This window comes from Protopterus annectens, chromosome 2.part0 (genome assembly GCF_019279795.1).
Source record: "Protopterus annectens isolate FY-2018-M chromosome 2.part0, PAN1.0, whole genome shotgun sequence".
Classification (NCBI taxonomy): domain Eukaryota; kingdom Metazoa; phylum Chordata; order Ceratodontiformes; family Protopteridae; genus Protopterus; species Protopterus annectens.
This window is the reverse complement of record NC_056728.1, coordinates 1,304,784,726-1,304,801,170: the sequence shown is the minus strand read 5'-3', so window position 1 is coordinate 1,304,801,170 and position 16,445 is coordinate 1,304,784,726. Positions and strand designations below refer to the sequence as shown.

General features: G+C 37.7%; 1 protein-coding gene across 1 annotated transcript in view; it reads left to right on the top strand.

The window, feature by feature from the left end:
* The window catches only part of NSUN7 (NOP2/Sun RNA methyltransferase family member 7), a 1,092,683-nt gene extending 1,076,506 nt beyond the window's left edge, over positions 1-16,177 (top strand). Inside the window, exon 12 of the mRNA XM_044061490.1 lies at positions 15,405-16,177. Coding sequence (XP_043917425.1) covers positions 15,405-15,905 — 501 coding nt within the window. The 3' untranslated portion in view covers positions 15,906-16,177. The remainder of the gene's footprint in view (positions 1-15,404) is intronic.
* The last annotated feature ends 268 nt before the right edge of the window (positions 16,178-16,445 follow it).

The following is a 16,445-nucleotide window of genomic DNA, read 5'->3' as shown; positions in this document are numbered from 1 at the left end:
TTAGTCAGCTCACTGAAAAGATAGGTTTGGGTGCCATGCCCTTCATACCTTTCCTGCCACCGAATAAAGTGCTACCCTGCTGGGTTTTGAGGATCAGTGGTGGGCTTGCTCTGTTCCAATGCTGGGCAGATAAGTTTTTTTTGGGGAAGACCTTCCACATGTTTATTTTTAATGTTTAAATTCACTTACCTGTTTGGAAAATAATGTTTTAAGCTAGAAATATGTGTTTGTATTGACTGTCACACAACTCTGCTGTATTTTTAAACAGGAGCTCACTTCGGTGATTGATAATTTAAAAGTTGATTTAAACATTCTAAAACTGTTGTTTTCTGTGAAGAAACTGTGTTTAAATGTTTTTGAGGCTGGTAAGCAGGCAATAATGCCCAACAGGGTGCGCATTACCTATGTAAATAATGACCACCCCAGATGTGCATTATTTACACAGTAACGCACACCCTGGAGGCCATTATTGAGCTTAGAGAATGGGCTGTCTGTAAAATTGTTGTTTTATTTATTTACTTTTTATTATTACTATATTATATTTTATATATTTATGGTGTAAAATAGTTCCTCCACCTAATGTTTCAAATTTGCTGTAGTATATGTAAATGGTGTTGGAAGAAGCATTTTACATCCAAAATGTACCATTTTTTTTAAAAATATATGCAGATATTTATTTTTCGGTCCCTTACTCCTGAAATGGTTTATTGCCAGTCATTGGGGATTAAGTCACTAAATAATGATATATATTTGAGTTTCAGACTTTATTTCTTTCAGAAAATTCATGCTAACACAAATCTTATTTAGGAAACTTTGAAATTTTATAAGAGCAATAAATAACATTTGTTCCTGTTTTTAAGCCTTTGCTTCCCCTTTGTTTTCTGCTTTATCCAGATTTCTTCAGCTAAGAAGTCAAGAGGTATGCAAACCTCTTTACTGCTGCTAACAGTGATCAATCCATCTCACTCTCTCAAACACACATATACACACAATTGCACTTCAGAAGATGCATACTAACATAGTCCTGTTATTCAAGCAACTTTGTAATTTTGTAACAGCAATATTTAAAATATGTTCCTATTTTGAGCCTTTGTTCTTCATTTATTTTAGGCTTTATCCAGCTATATTGAGTTAAGAGGTTAAATGGTATTCAAACTTCCTTAACTGCTACTGCTGCCAGTGCTTGATTGTTTCACTCTTCACACTCTGTCTCTCACACACACACATACACACACACACACACACACACACACACACACACACACACACACACACACACACACACACACACACACACACACTTTTCTGTTTTATTTTTTACACTCGCTAAACTAAACAGCAAAAGCACTGCTTAGTGAGTGTAAAATAAAAGCTTGATAGATCACTCTCTCTCTCTCTCTCATTTTCATACACTCACACACAGACATAAACACATATAAACTTTTTTTATTTTAATTTTCTTTTTTTTTTTTAATTTTACACTCGATAAACAGCAAAAGCACTGCTTAGTGAGCATAAAATACTGTGGCGGTTAGGTTACTTTCATTCAGGTTACTTTCAGTCCAACCTCCATGACAGCTTGATATGCTGCTGTGAAATGGCAAACTTGTTTTTCAGCAGGTATTACCGGACAAGGTGATCCGCTGTGGCGACCCCTAACCGGGAAAAAGCCGAAAGAAGAAGAAGATTACCTGTAGATTAACACCCTGGTGGAGAACATTCATTCTCCAATTAGCATGTGATGTACAGGTCGCCCATTCTCTAAAGTATATTAAAGAGCTAGTTAAGATAAAAAAAATCACCTGAGTAAACGGACTGCCAAGAACATAAAATATGAGTATGGCAACAACCAAACGAACGACAGTCAGACGCACGGCAGTCATAAAAAACTTTAATAAACAAGTGTGAGTAGGTAAGCACTTTCACCACTACAAGTGGCTTCTACAGACCATATAACTCACAAGAGCAAAGACAAACACTTAAATAGGTGACATCAGCTACTCACTTTTTAAATAAACCAATACAATGCACAGCAGTCACAGTATTTCATTCATTCAGTGCTAAACTTGTGCCTTCCTGCATTATCAGCTGATAAAAAGTTTCCCTCCCTCCTGTCCCCTCTTATTTTTACTTTTGTGTATTTCCTTTTTTTCACCATTCTTCTGAGGTGTATTTGCAAAGGTTATGGGACCTTTTTCATTTTGGGACTCCTGACATCTGGGGCAAGAAAAACTGGAGAAGATGGCGTCGGCTGTCAGCTTTATACTCCTGGCACTCTGACGTCAGGGAGCATGGTTGAACAGCCGACGCCGGACCCAGACTTTGGGATTCTGGCCGACCGAGGGCTGCCTGCCAGCAGGGGAGAACCCTACATTCATGACTGCAACAGTGAAGACACTCGAACATCTACATTTATAGTAGGTGTACACAACTGTACTGTCCTTATGTCAGTCACTGGAGGGCTTAGTCACAGAATCCCTTATGGCTTCCGGTATGACAATTCTCGAGGAAATGTGGGCCACTGATAGACAGACAAGAGGGGAGAAATAGCATTACCAAAAAAAAATGGTCATTCTGGTTTATAGTTTTTATCGGTAAACAATGGAATATATTTGTACATAATTTAAGGTATATGTCTGAAAAGCCAAAATTCAAGACTGCAGTTAAATTAACTCTTTAGCAACTGGATCTGCCCTTGTGGTATTACTTGGCTAATTTGCCTTCACAGTGCTGTATACTTGTACTGTGTCTGTCTATGTCTGGTTCTGACTCCTTCCTTTTCCTTCTGAACTTCACATAATTACAGTCCATTTTTTTGCCTTTTTTTCTATTCTGATTGTACCTCACTTGAATTTCTTTGTTACAGTAGAGGATTATGATAGGGTCTGCATTCATAACCAATTTATTATGTGTTTAAGACATGGATGTGAAACTGGGTATCTATGTTGAGAATATATAATAGATGTGATTGATGAGACCCAATCATAATTTTTTGTATGCATGTAGCTTTATTTTCTCCATGCGTAGGTCTCCACCTCTTAACAGGCTAATGTGGGACTCAAGCCATAGTAATGTGTGACAAATGGCCAAAATGTGAAACAACCTATTTTCACACTGTGTGGAAATGTACCGTTCCAGGGTGCCTGGCCAAAGTGGTCCTTCAATCAAAAGCATACTGTACATTTGTGTTATCAAATTCTTCAATAAAAAAATCATATTATTTTAATTCACTTATAAAGTTAATAGAAAGACATATTTTGCATCAGTGTGTATTTTCTAAAGAAAAAGTATGACATTCTTGTGTTTCAAGCTTTGCATCAACATACATTTTATGAACAGAAAGCATGATGCTTTAGTGTCAGGCATTGGCTAACTAATGCACAGTGATTTACCAGAAAAATCAAAACTTTTACCAGACATGGGCAAAACTATGAGTCAAAGTCAGGGACACTTCAGAAGTATGTATATATATCTCAGAAGACCCCCCCTCCCCAAGCTGCAGCACTAAATTAATAAATCAGAACAAAATATTTGGAGATTGCTACCTCATACCTCCCAACGGTCCCAGAGATCAAACATAATGGGGACAGTGGTGCATTTTTAACAACTTATTTTAATTCAATTATAATGTCACTAGAACTATATCATCAATGTTTGACATTGACTATAACTATTAGTGATGTAGCAGAAAAATAAAAACTTTTCCAAGGGACAGGGCAAAAAATATGATGCAAAAGTCAGGGATAGTTTAGAGGCATACCTCAACATTTTAAAACAGTATAATTGCCCCTTCCTCATACTGCAGCCCTGATAATACCCCCAGAACAACTTCTACAAATAGTAGCTTTCATTTTCTCTGTTCATGAATCAAGGCCAAATGTTATGAGGGACAGCTGGCCCACAACCAGATTCAATTTATTGCATATTATTCACTCAAGGTTATATTATAGTTTACTCAGAAAGTTATTAGAGCAATGCATTCTGTATCAGAATGTATTTTCTAAAGAAAAATGTCTTACATTAACTGTTCATCAGGAATTTACAAGTTTTTAGGAGGGACAGGGCAAAACTATGAGGTAAAATCTGGGACAGGTCAGCACAGGTATGCTTTTTTATACATTTTAGAAGACCCCCCTTATCCCTCACCCAAATTACTATAGCCCTAGTAACTTAAATTAGCAGGTTCAGTAGACGTCTTTTGTAGACAATACAACTAATTCCAGCAGCCCCAAGCTCAGGATAGAAATAAAATAAATAAATAAATAGTTCACAGCAAACAGGGCTGCAGAAATGGATCAATCTAGCTCCACGTCCAAGCGGCAGCTTCTGGCCATAACATTTTATCCGGCACACACAAATTGTAGCAGACAACCAAGCAAATGAGGTAGACCATTTAATTAAAGCAGCTCTCTGCTGTATTGCCTCCAAATTTAAAATCTGTGGTGAAGTATTAATGCACTCCTTTCCCAAAGAATAAAGTGCCCTGTGATACAATTTTTCAAAATATCACAGTGGCGTGAAAACTAGCAGATCTGTGATTGGTCACTTTGCCTGAGGACATTTGCTCTTTGACTGGCCCCATTTTCTCTCTCTCTCTCTCTTGCTCACTTGCTTTCTCCATCTGTCTCTCTGTGCCCATTAGCTAAAATAAAATTACAACCTCTGAGCCACTCTGAGAATGGAAAGCAGGACCGCCACCTTGCGATGTGGAACAATGGAACACTGCTTGTGTTCTATTCCAAATGCAGAGCATTTCGCATAATGTGGTGCATTTGGACAGTAAGTCTCCATGTATTGACAGCAATAAGGCTAAGAAGGTCCACACGTTTGTACTCCTATAAACCAAGTAACATAAAGCACTTTTTGTCTAGTAATGTGACTAAACTTCATCAGATAAAATGTTCCCTAAACATTGTTACTTAAATTTAAAATTCCCACACCATGTGACTATTGTTGTATCCACTGGGATTAACCCTTATGTTGTCTAACTTGTTCCTACTAATGCAGTAAGTATGCTCATACACCCGTTCCCTAAGTTTACGGTCAAGTTAGACAACGCATTGGCATGGCATTGTGCTGATCACCCGACCCATAAGTTCAAATTCCGGGCTATCGACCAGGTGCCTTTAGACAATAGGGGGGACCAACTTCCCTATTACTGGCAATACTAGCATTGATATGGCAATTGAGACTGAATTCTGGCCAATTTCTAGGGTTAAATGAAACTTGTTCCATTGCATGTATTTTGAAACTGAAAGGTTTGACAAGATGACTTTAATTCTTAAGTAAGCTAATATTTATACCCAGCACCCACACACCCTTTGGGGCTTTATTTTGTTTGTTTAATTGTTTTTTTTAATTGTTTTCTAATATCAAGAGTAAGGTACTTAGATTTGTAATTTTTAAATTTTAAATTGTGGTTCAATGACTCTGTTCTATTAGATATTTGGACTGGATACTAACAATAAGGGTTAATCCCAGTGGATACAACAACATGGTATGGCAATTTTAAATTTAAGTAACAGTGTTTAGGGAACATTTTATCTGATGAAGTTTAGTCACTTTACTAGACAAAAAGCGCTTTATGTTACTTGGTTTGTTTTTCTAACCTGTTTTAATGCTTGTTTTATTAAATTTATTGTGTGAGTACAAACATGTAGACCTTCTTAGCCTTGTCGCTGTAGTTGTTGTTTGGATTTTACCGAGTTTGGTGTCCATGTTTTAACAGTTAAAGAAAAAAATTGTAGGAGCACAAAGTGTTTTAGCAGCTTTCAAAGTCTTTGATAGCCAGAAAAGCACTTAGCGCTACCAGGCAGACAGCAGACAGAATTGAAGTGTCCTTCATAAGAACAAATAGCTTTAAAAGATGTTAGACACTTTATTTCTGCCAACTTTGCCACACTTTTATGTTTGTAAGTGTGGCAGGATGAAGTTCTAGCAACTTTTAAATCAGGTTCACCTTCTGTCATGCTTCTTTACTCATTGGGACTGTCTGCTATTAATCCTTTTTGCAAGACCTAATTAACAAAAGCTTGTCAAGCACATTTTTCATGTCAGGCGCTTAAAAAACTTGTTTTCATGTTTGTGGAGTATAATTGTGGAATTTCATGCACTAAATATGATTATCTGATTGGACAATGTGTAGGTGATACAATTTAAATGTAGAACTTGTGCAATTTATGCTTCCTCTCATATTGAAATGTATATATCATATATACTTGATATACTGCTTTCCTTTCATATTAAAGTGTATGTATGTTGTATATGTCTTATTGTGCATTTACTGTTGTCTCTCTGTATATAGGTTAGTGATACACTATATAAATGTATACTTCTCATGACTCGCTGCTTCCTTTAGAAGTTGTCACCCAGAACTTTACTGAAAATGGGTCTTCCCCTGCTAGACATTCCTGGTCAAAAAATATTAATTAATTCATTCATTCATTTGACTCAGGGTCGGAACCAAGAAGATACAGAGAAGATATACTAAAAGTATGGTGGGGGTATGAGGTGCTTGAGTATAGGCAGTGTTTGAGATATCTTGGTATCTTTATCATAATGGATATCAGCTGGTGGAGGTCATTTTGCTATGACTTGGTTATTGTCTAATTCGTCCCTCCAAGCACCCTTCACTAATCTTCCTGAAAATTAAGAGGAAATTAATCTATGCTGACAAAACTGATTTATTTCTGTAGCAAATAACAATAAATGCTGACATCTAGTAGACATTTAGAAAATGTGCAGGCTCCAATGTGTACAAAAATACAAGTTCAAAAATATTCATTTAACCCTGGTGAAAATAATTTAACAGTTTGGTTTTGTGAAGGGTAGATTATGCCTGCTCAGTCTGGTCAACTTCTTTGAGTCAGTTACCAGAGCTGTGGATGAGAGCAGAGTGGTTCATACAGCCTACCTTCATCTGGCCAAGCTCTTTGATACCATTCCTCACGCAGGAATCATAGAAAAACTCACTAAGCTAGGCATCAACCCCTATATCACTAGGTGGGTTGCAAACTGGCTCACAGATAGAACCCACAGTGTGAAATTAGCTGACTCCAAGTCAGATTGCCGACCAGTCACAAGTGGAGTCCCACAGGATTCAGTACTGTTAGGATACTGTTTGGCATCTACTTCTCTGATGTCCAGGCCAACACGAAGGGACTCAGGCTGACAAGGTTCGCAGATGATTGCAAGTTGGGAGCTATTATTAACTCCCCAAGTGATGTTGACATCCTGCAGAAAGGCCTCACTGAGACCAACAACTGGTGTCAGAAACATGGCCTTAAGCTCAATGGCAAAAAATGTGTCATCATCCCCTTTGGGAAAAATTCGGTTCCCATGAATTACTACATCGATGGTAGTCCACTGAACACAAAAGGTGTTATAAGAGATCTGGGAACACAGGTTGACAGCAACCTCTTTTTTGACCACCACATTGCCACTGTGGTCAGAAAGTCCTTCTATGTGGCACATCTCATTACTAAGGGTTTTGCATCCGGGAAGAAAGAGGTCATTGTCTTCCTGTGCTCTTCCCTCATTAGGCCAGTCATCGAGTACAATGCCCCATTTGGCATGTACCTCATTAGACACCTGCAACAACTGGAGAGGCCAGAAAAGTACCTCACAAAGATGATCCTAGGCCTTTAACAGTTGTCCTATATGGACAGACTCAATAAACTCCAACTATTCTCTGTATCATATCGCCTACTTAGAGGTGATCTCTGCTTGACTTACAAAGCCATGTCTGACCCAGCTCTGTTAGAAATGCTGCATCTAAAGAAATCCCAATCCCTCCGTACCACATGCTCCAGAGACTTCAACCTCATTACCACAATCAACAGAACATGCTGGAGGGACAGGTTCATAACCCAGAGACTGCCCATGTCATGGAGCAGACTTCCCATACATGTCAAACAGAGCACCTCAGTAGCCCTCTTCAAGAGAAATCTTGATGAGTGGATGGAAAATAGAAAATTCACCCTGGGGATCACTCCAGTGGTTCTACTCGATAGAGGCACTGGGAACTAATGTCGGGTGGCACGATGCCAGGGTAATCCTATGGGCTAGGCTTATAAAGGCTTCATGGCCATTAGCCTAGTACACACCTATGAACCTTTGAACCTATGAACTAAGGGTAATAATCTACTGCAGTTTTTTTTAGATAACAAACCCTGTCAGCCCATTTTAATGTTAATGCCCATCACTAAACTTTCTATCCCTATAAACATGAATAATGTCCCAGAATGTCATAAAGCATGTTTATATAAAGCATTAGTCTCATAACCAGCCCAGCCATCCTTAGCTAACATCCTGGATGTTTTCCCTACCTAAAAAGCAGAGCAAGAACACACATCCATATCTGTGTCTATATCTATATATCTATATTTATGGGGTCTATATTATAAAGTCGAAGCTTTAGGTACCTAAAACTTGACACCTAAACAGCGAAAGCTGTAAACATCGAACGGCCACTTCCGCAAATTATTTCGTAGGGAAAGAATTTGCTTGGCTGGAAAAAAAATCAATTTCAAACCCTAATCGAGTTGGGGCTTTGCTCCCCCATGTGGGGGGCTGTACCCTCCCACCCCCTAACTAAATATACCAACTCCGAGATCGCTCTACAGTGGAGAAAAGGGCAGATTCCCGATAACAACCAAGCAAATTCTTTCCCTACAAAAGAATTTGCTGGTTTGGCCATTCGATATTTGCAGCTTTCGCTGTTTAGGTGTCGATCTTTAGGTATTCAGTTACCTAAAGTTTCGATCACCTAATATAGACCCATATTTATGTTTTATATATATATATACTTTCAAAATGGGCATTTACCAAAATGAAACAGTCCCTTTATATAAAATTATGTAAATATCTTTGTGTTGGTAAAGAAATTAATTTCTTTTTAAATTCAGCAAAATAATCTGGAATGTTTCCTAAACTCAGCTTTACAGATACTGTTCACCAGTAGTCTAACTTCACTGTTCATATATCTCAGTGTTTATTTAAAATATCCAAATACACATTTCCTCCATAAATGATAACAAATAATGTATCTGAATCGGTCTTCTGCTTGTGTTTTTATGAAGTAGTATTTATTTTCTAACTTATCTACAGCGGTTCTAATATGTTTAATAAATTCTATATTATATCCCATCTGAGCAGATCTGTCACTAAGTTCATCAGTCTTAGAGTGAAAGTCCATCTGTTCTGAGGAGATTCTTAGTCTTCAAAATTGTGACCTAGATGTATTTTAGTTACAAACTTAGGGTGACAGTTCAGTGCTTGAAGCAAAAATTGCTATGAAAGGGCTTCCTGAACAACGAGGTGCAGAGTACCACCCATTACCTGGGAATCCATACATCTATAAATGATGTAGAGAAAATCTGCACCTCTAATGTGAACTGTATGCCCCATCTGTTTTCATTTAGATATTGGACAAATTCATGATGTTTGGAAATATCTGATCGCCAGATGAGCCAACATGTCCATAGATTACAAAAATAAACTATGACATGCATCATAAATCAGTAGTTCTTCAAAGCACCCCATGAACAAGTTGGCATGTATTGGGCCAAAGAAAGCTCCCATAGCTGTTCCTTGAACTTATAAATAGCAGTGACCATCATAATAAAAAAATTAGAACATGTTCAGTTAAGCTCGACAAAGTGTATTAAAACCTATGCATATACCAGTTCTGTTTAACCAGTATTCTAATGCAGCAAGAACAGTATCATGGAGTATGCTGATGCAAAGAGATTTTACATCTGAAGTACACATCAGCCAACCTTCTTCCAACTGTATGTTTTTCATCAGCTGGAGATTCTGAATGGTGTCTTTGATTCTAGCCTTTACAACAACCAGTAAAGGGGACAAATAATGTGCTAACAAGTCTGATGATGGTTCATTTAGCAATGCCATTCCATTTTCCCTAGGTCTACCTAGTGGTTGAAAAGCATCTTTGTGAATTTTGTCAATGTATAAAAAAGTCCAGGTATCGTGAATCATCTTCCTTAGGAAACCTAGCTGACTTCTTATGCTGACACCAAGTAAATTCTCTATTTGAACTATAATCCACACTCTTTTATACTTTGTAAACTTCTTTGTTTTAACTCATTTTCCAAACCTGACGTAACTGACATATATTTGTTCAAATGAGTCTCTTATTTCCATTATTTTTATGTTAAGTTAATATATTCAGCTATGTATTAATACAAGCTGAAGCATGAGAAAAGTAAAAGCTTTCGAAGAGGATACGACGAGAAGTAAAGAGAGGGACCCTTCAAAGAAATGGGTATAAAAGGGTTCAACAAGAGGAAGAGAGGATGAGAAAAATACAACAGATATTGTAAAAGAAGATGACAAAAATCCGCTTGCAGCATGTAGCCCTTAGGGACTTTTTATTTTATGCTAATACCCTCGGTAGCGTTGTCGCCTCACAGTAAGACGCTGTCCGGTTCGATTCTCAGCTAGAGCGTCTTCTGCGTGGAGACGTGCGTGAATGGGCGTACCTTCGTTGAAGGTTGTGCATCAGGGCTGGTAACTCGGCATGTAAAAATCAACTACCAATCATTAGTGGACCGGAGTTCCACTGTGGCGACCCCTAACCAGGAAAAGCCGAAAGACACAACAACCCTGAAGCAATGAGAGTATTGGGCAGAAGGTTAAGATATCAGGAATGTGAGAGAACAGTATCCCTAGGGACGGGTACTAGGATAAGTGAAGCCCACACAAAGACAGGTAAGGTACTGGAGATCTTTAGAAGTTTTTATCAGGAACTCTGTACAGCTGAAATAAAGGATGGAATAACTAGGGATGGGCTGATTGTCTGAATAAACCAAGTTCCTCTCCTAAGATAAATCAGATTGGACAGGAGGAGTTACTTAAGGGGATAAGTCAGGACGCAATAAAGAAAGTTATGGCAAAACAGGCATTAGGAAAATCTCTGAGAATGGCTGGTCTTCTAGTTGAAATATGGAATCTGAGGGGCACAACACTGTTGCAAACATGAGTAGTGCTGATGAATAAGGTGTTAGGAGGGGAGACATTCTCACATCCCGGTGTCAGGTGATAAAAGCAGTAATACCAAAAGAGGGTAAGCATCTGAAATATGCAAGGTCACACTGACCTATAACTATCTTGAATTACTCTTATAAACTCTTTATGGGTGTCATTTTGTGAAAAAATTAGCAGAGATACTTCCAGGGTTGATACACTAGAATCAGTATTACTTTATTGAAGGTAAGAAAACTTTTGATAACATACTTGGTACCTTAGTATTCACAGATGTGGGGGGGGGGTGACCAGTAGCATTATTTAGTTTGGGTGCTGAAAAAGTATTTGATAGAGTAACATTGGATTATTTATTCACATTCCTAAGAACCTTGGCAATCCATGACCTGGTAGTGTATCAGTTACAAAGAATATATGAGGGTGCAGTGGTAAGGGGAAAGATCAGAGCAGAACTTTCAGCAAGGTTTTTCCTTAGAGGATCTAGACAAGGATGCTCCATTCCCATTGCTATTTGCAGTGTATTTGGAACCTGTAGCAGGAGAAATCTGGAAGTTACAAATCAAAGGTTATAAGTGAGGGAGTAGAGAGTTGAAGCTAACCTTATATGCTGATTGAGGGACCCGGGTAGGGATTTCCAGGAGTTGTTTAAGCAATGAGACATATTTGATAGATAGGATATAATGTAAACAAGAAAAAAAAAAAATATTGTCATGATAAAGATGCAGGATCAGGCACTGCTAGAGATTCACTTCAAATGTCCACAGGGATTATTGTGAGTAAAATGCTTGGGAATATGGTTAGGGCAAATAGTAGAGTCTTCAAGCGATCAAACTCTCAATGAGATGATGCAGAAAAAAAATAATAATTTGAGTAAATTTAAGCAGCTGAACCCAGAGGCTGGTCAGCAAGTGCAGGTCCTTCAGTGCCATATTCTACCATGTCTTGAATTAGGGACAAGATTTTTTGTCTCAACTGGATAAGAAGAATATGGGAATGTTGAAAAATTGGATGAGAACTATTTTTAGGGAAGCACCACAATTACAATTGAGTGTGAAAAGATTACAGTGGGAAGAGAGAAGGGGACCAGTATCTCCAGACCTAAAAAGTTAATATGGAAACAGTTCAGTGGTTTTGACTTAAACAGTGTCAGGTTGAGAATTATATGGCAGTGTGGAAGGAAATGTCAAAAGACAGGGAAAGTTGGTTGGGGAGAAAGGATATAATAGAAGCCTAGGGGAGTGTGATTGAGAAAGACTGCAATACCCAGTGCTGCTAGAAATAAGACAGTGACCTTTTCAAAGCTTGGAGAAGGGGCAAAACCCATAAATGGTTAGGATATCTGTTACCTAGAGCAAAAAAGAAATCAGATAAACAATCCAGGGTGAAAGTATGGAGGTGGCAGAGTAAAAGGATGGAACTGAAATATTGAGATCAATTAGTTCAAAAGGGAGAATTAAAGGGATGGGCAGAGTGTAGAATAACATATGGGTTGCTTGTAGAGTTCCAGAGGGATATGGAAGGATTGCTTCTAGAATTTGGAAAAATGAATTGAAAAGGAAAGCAGGAAAATGACTGGCCCCAGCTACGTAGGAGGAGAAAATTCAGAAAGGGATAAGCAAATATCTGAGTTATATAAGATTTTACAGAAGGCTGAAGAAGATAAAACTAAGGGACTTAGAAGTACTTGGGAGGAGATAGTAGAGGGTAATAGTAGAGGGTAAGCTCACTCCCAGAACTAGAAGGAAATTCATTTGTTACTTAGGAAGGCGTAGCAGTCAAGGAAATTTAGAATCTTTGCTTGGCAATATTTGCACAAATATTTGTATACTGTGACAACTACAGAAGATGTTCTGTAGTGTAAGGAGAAATCACTGGAGGTGCCAGGGACCACAATGGGGAGGCTGGTTACATATTTGTGAGGAGCTGTAACCAATTAGCCAAATTTAGGTCAGATTTCCATAGCATATTAGAGAAAATTGGTTGAGACAAGGTTTTAATAATAGCTTTGTTATTTCTGGGGGTAGAATGCTGAACAAAATAAGCTCCCAAGACGATTAGATGAGTTAATATCTGTAATAATGTTAGCAGCTTAAAAAGTTGTAACCAAAAAGTGAAAGTTTGAAGAGCCCCCACAGAAAGAAGTAATAGCGAAAATAGTTGAGGGAATTCAAGAACTAGAGATGAGTGGTCATAGGTTGAAAAATAGACGGCTGAGAGAAAGATGGATGCCACAGCTGACCCAGTCAGCAAAAGATTAGAGCTAAGGTGGAGGTCATAAAATAGACTGATGTAAGGGAAGTAGGATACAATATTAAGAAGAACCTTCCCTGTTCAGGACTGATGAAAGTTAATTGGTTGATCTCTTAGGGGAGAGCTAAATTGAATGGCATCTCCAAAGCCTTTTGAGAATATGTTGTCTTTTAGTAGTTATATTTTTTTTGCTGTTCCTTTACTTTATTTTGTTTTATGTTTATTCTCCTGTTTTTCAAATCTGCGCCAGTTGGGTAATTTATATTTTACAAATGTTTCACAAAGAGGCTTTAGAATACTAACCTAATTGTTATGTTACTTGCTTTATGCAATGGAAATTTAATACAGGTGGCAAATCTAGTTAGAAGAGTGGTTTTGTTCATGTTTCAGTGACTGGAGAACATTAAATATTTTGGTGAACATTTGTAGCCAAAGTTTCTGGGCTACCCATTCTGTATTGGGTTGGGTTAACATTGGATAAAGGTTAAAGTGGGTCACTGACTTTGAAAACTTATGTGAACAGTAGATACAATGCATTTGGATTGCTTAATATCTGAATAGTTCTCTGTAATAAATGGATCTTGTATAAACAAAAAAAAATTAACTTTCTAAAGAAGTTGGTTGCCAATGGAGAGGGTGGCCATGGTGGTGCAGTGGTTAGTGTTGTAACCTCACAGCAAGAGGTTCGATTCTTGGCCGGGGTGCCTTCTGTGAAGACTCTGCATATCCTCCCTGCGATCATTTGGGTTTCCTCCAGGTGGTCTGGTTTCCTCCCACATTCCAAAGACATGCAGTAGGTGGATTGAACACTCTAAAGTGGTCGTAGGTGTGAGTGAGTGGTACGGATGAACTACCACAGCAGGGCTAGCCACCTGGTGGTGCAAACCTTGGCTCGAGATGGTCATCACTGTTGAAATGACACCTCGACCCAATGTGCAAAATGGGAAAAAGGGGTTGAGGATAGATGGACTGGTTGTCAAGTGAGGGCCAGTAACAAAATAAGAAAAAAGCAGGCAGGTGCATCCCAATGTTTTTTATTAAAGCAGTCTGATTCATCATAAGTGGGAATTATTAAAGAAGCTTCATCTACTGGGGCATCATTTCAGTCCTTTCTAAAGAGAGGTTTGCCAGACTGTCAAAGTATTAAGATATTTAAACTTAGACCAACATATGATTCTTATCTGATAGATTATGTTAGAAATTTACTGAACTGTTTATCTAAAAGCCCTGATCTTTGATAGCCATCCCTGAAAACTCAGAAGGGTTCTCTAGGTTCCATGGGGTATTTAGTTGTGGACCACCCTTTTGTCAAACTGTGTTTCCATTGAGTGGTTTAAAAACTGCAGCTTTAGTTTCTGTCCTCTCTGATAAGTAATATAAAATATTTGAGAAAAGAAAAATATAACTTAGTAGGTACTCTTCTGGAGTGAACCCTCTAATGTAAAGAGATACAACACAGCAGCTTGCATGCCGTAGTTCTTATAGCACAGGGGGTGCTCATTGTGCTTCCAGTTCAGTTCCCACTGTCATCTGTTTAACTTCCTCTTATGAGTGTCTGTTCTAGTTGCATTAGTGCTGTGTGAACTCTGGAATCACTGGAGAATTTTTAAAAAATAGCTTTAATTCTTTTGTTACCATCCAACAAACTGTTTACCATGTACTGCATTTTGTCCTGTTTTAAAGTTCCTTATATGGAGACAGCCAAGTGATGTAGTTTGCCAGTATGGATTTTAGGATCATTTTCAACATGTAATAGCACTGTTTGGTTGACAATAACTAGAGAGGTGCTGCTGTACCCAGAGTGTGAGTTTCCGGTGACCTTTTCTTTAATTTTAATGTTTGGTTGTGTTGTTTGAACTAATAGGAATATGTATATCTCAGCAGCATTGAATCCTACTTATAGGAATTAAGATATAAAGAAAGAATTGTAAATATAAATAAATGCATGGATCACACATGCTTCCTTTGTTAAAACATAGTGGAACTCAGTTTATACAAACTGACAGTTTTGAAGTGTATGCAGTACATATGTTTTTTTCATTTGTGAATGTCCATGCCTGTGTGTATACATATTAGACTGATGTAACTAATAAAAACAAAGTTGCTCACTGTTGTTTTTTTTTTGTTTGTTTTTTTGTTTTTATTTCAAGCGTGATATATCTGGAACCGTATCTGTCAAAGATGTTCTAGCTCGTGCTGCAGCTAAAGGATTGCTGGAAGGTGCGGAAGTTACAAAAACACAGAAGAAGGAAAAGCGAAAGAAAAGCAAACCACCATGCCTTAAGAAAAATATTTCAGCTGCTGTTAAAAGTCAGGCGAAGATTACAGAGTTCTTAAATCGAGAACTAAATCTAAATACTAATATCTGTAACAGTGATGCTCCTACAGTCACATCTTCAGGTCAGGATGTAATTAACAATTATAAAAAACAGACGACAGCTTCTGGCTTAAAGAAGAAGCTTCCAAAACCTAAAGCAATCTTGGCAGTTCCTAATTCCTTGAAAAGAAATGTTGCCAGTATGTCTTCCAGTGACAGGTTCCAAGTTCAGAGTGCAAGTGTAAGAAAAGCAAAACGAGAAGAAAGGACTGTGCTGAAACCTATGGAATTTGTCTTGCCTCCTCCGATTATGCCAAAAAACCCAAAATCTTAACAGTTCTTTTTACCGGATTAGTAGGAATGCAGAACTCAAAGTTATTCCCTTCAGCGTCTGAAAATGTAAAAGAGTAAAACCCCTTATTTAGTGTTCTGCATTGACTTTCTCTGACATTCCTGCTCTTTTTATTGCTAACTGAAATATTCTGATCGGGTATAGAATTAATATTAAAACAGATGTTTTATTTTTCTGGAGCCTTAGCAAGGTAAATTACTTTATGCATACTCTGCCTTTATATGATGGTTGCAAAATAAACTAGCCTAAATTGATGAATAGTATTGAAGTATTCAATTAATTTGGAATGCATTATGTTCTCTTAACTTTTATACTGATGTTATCATTTTTGAAAATTGCATGACTGCATCTAGTATTTTTTAAAGAAAAGATCATAACCACTTGGAGACTTTGGCAAATGTTATGGTGTATTTAAGCTTTCTACTGTGTTATTTTCCCAGAATATTTAATACCAGCAACATTAATGTAAAAATGGAATCTTACTTCGACTGCTCTTATAGTACACATTTATTACAGAATACT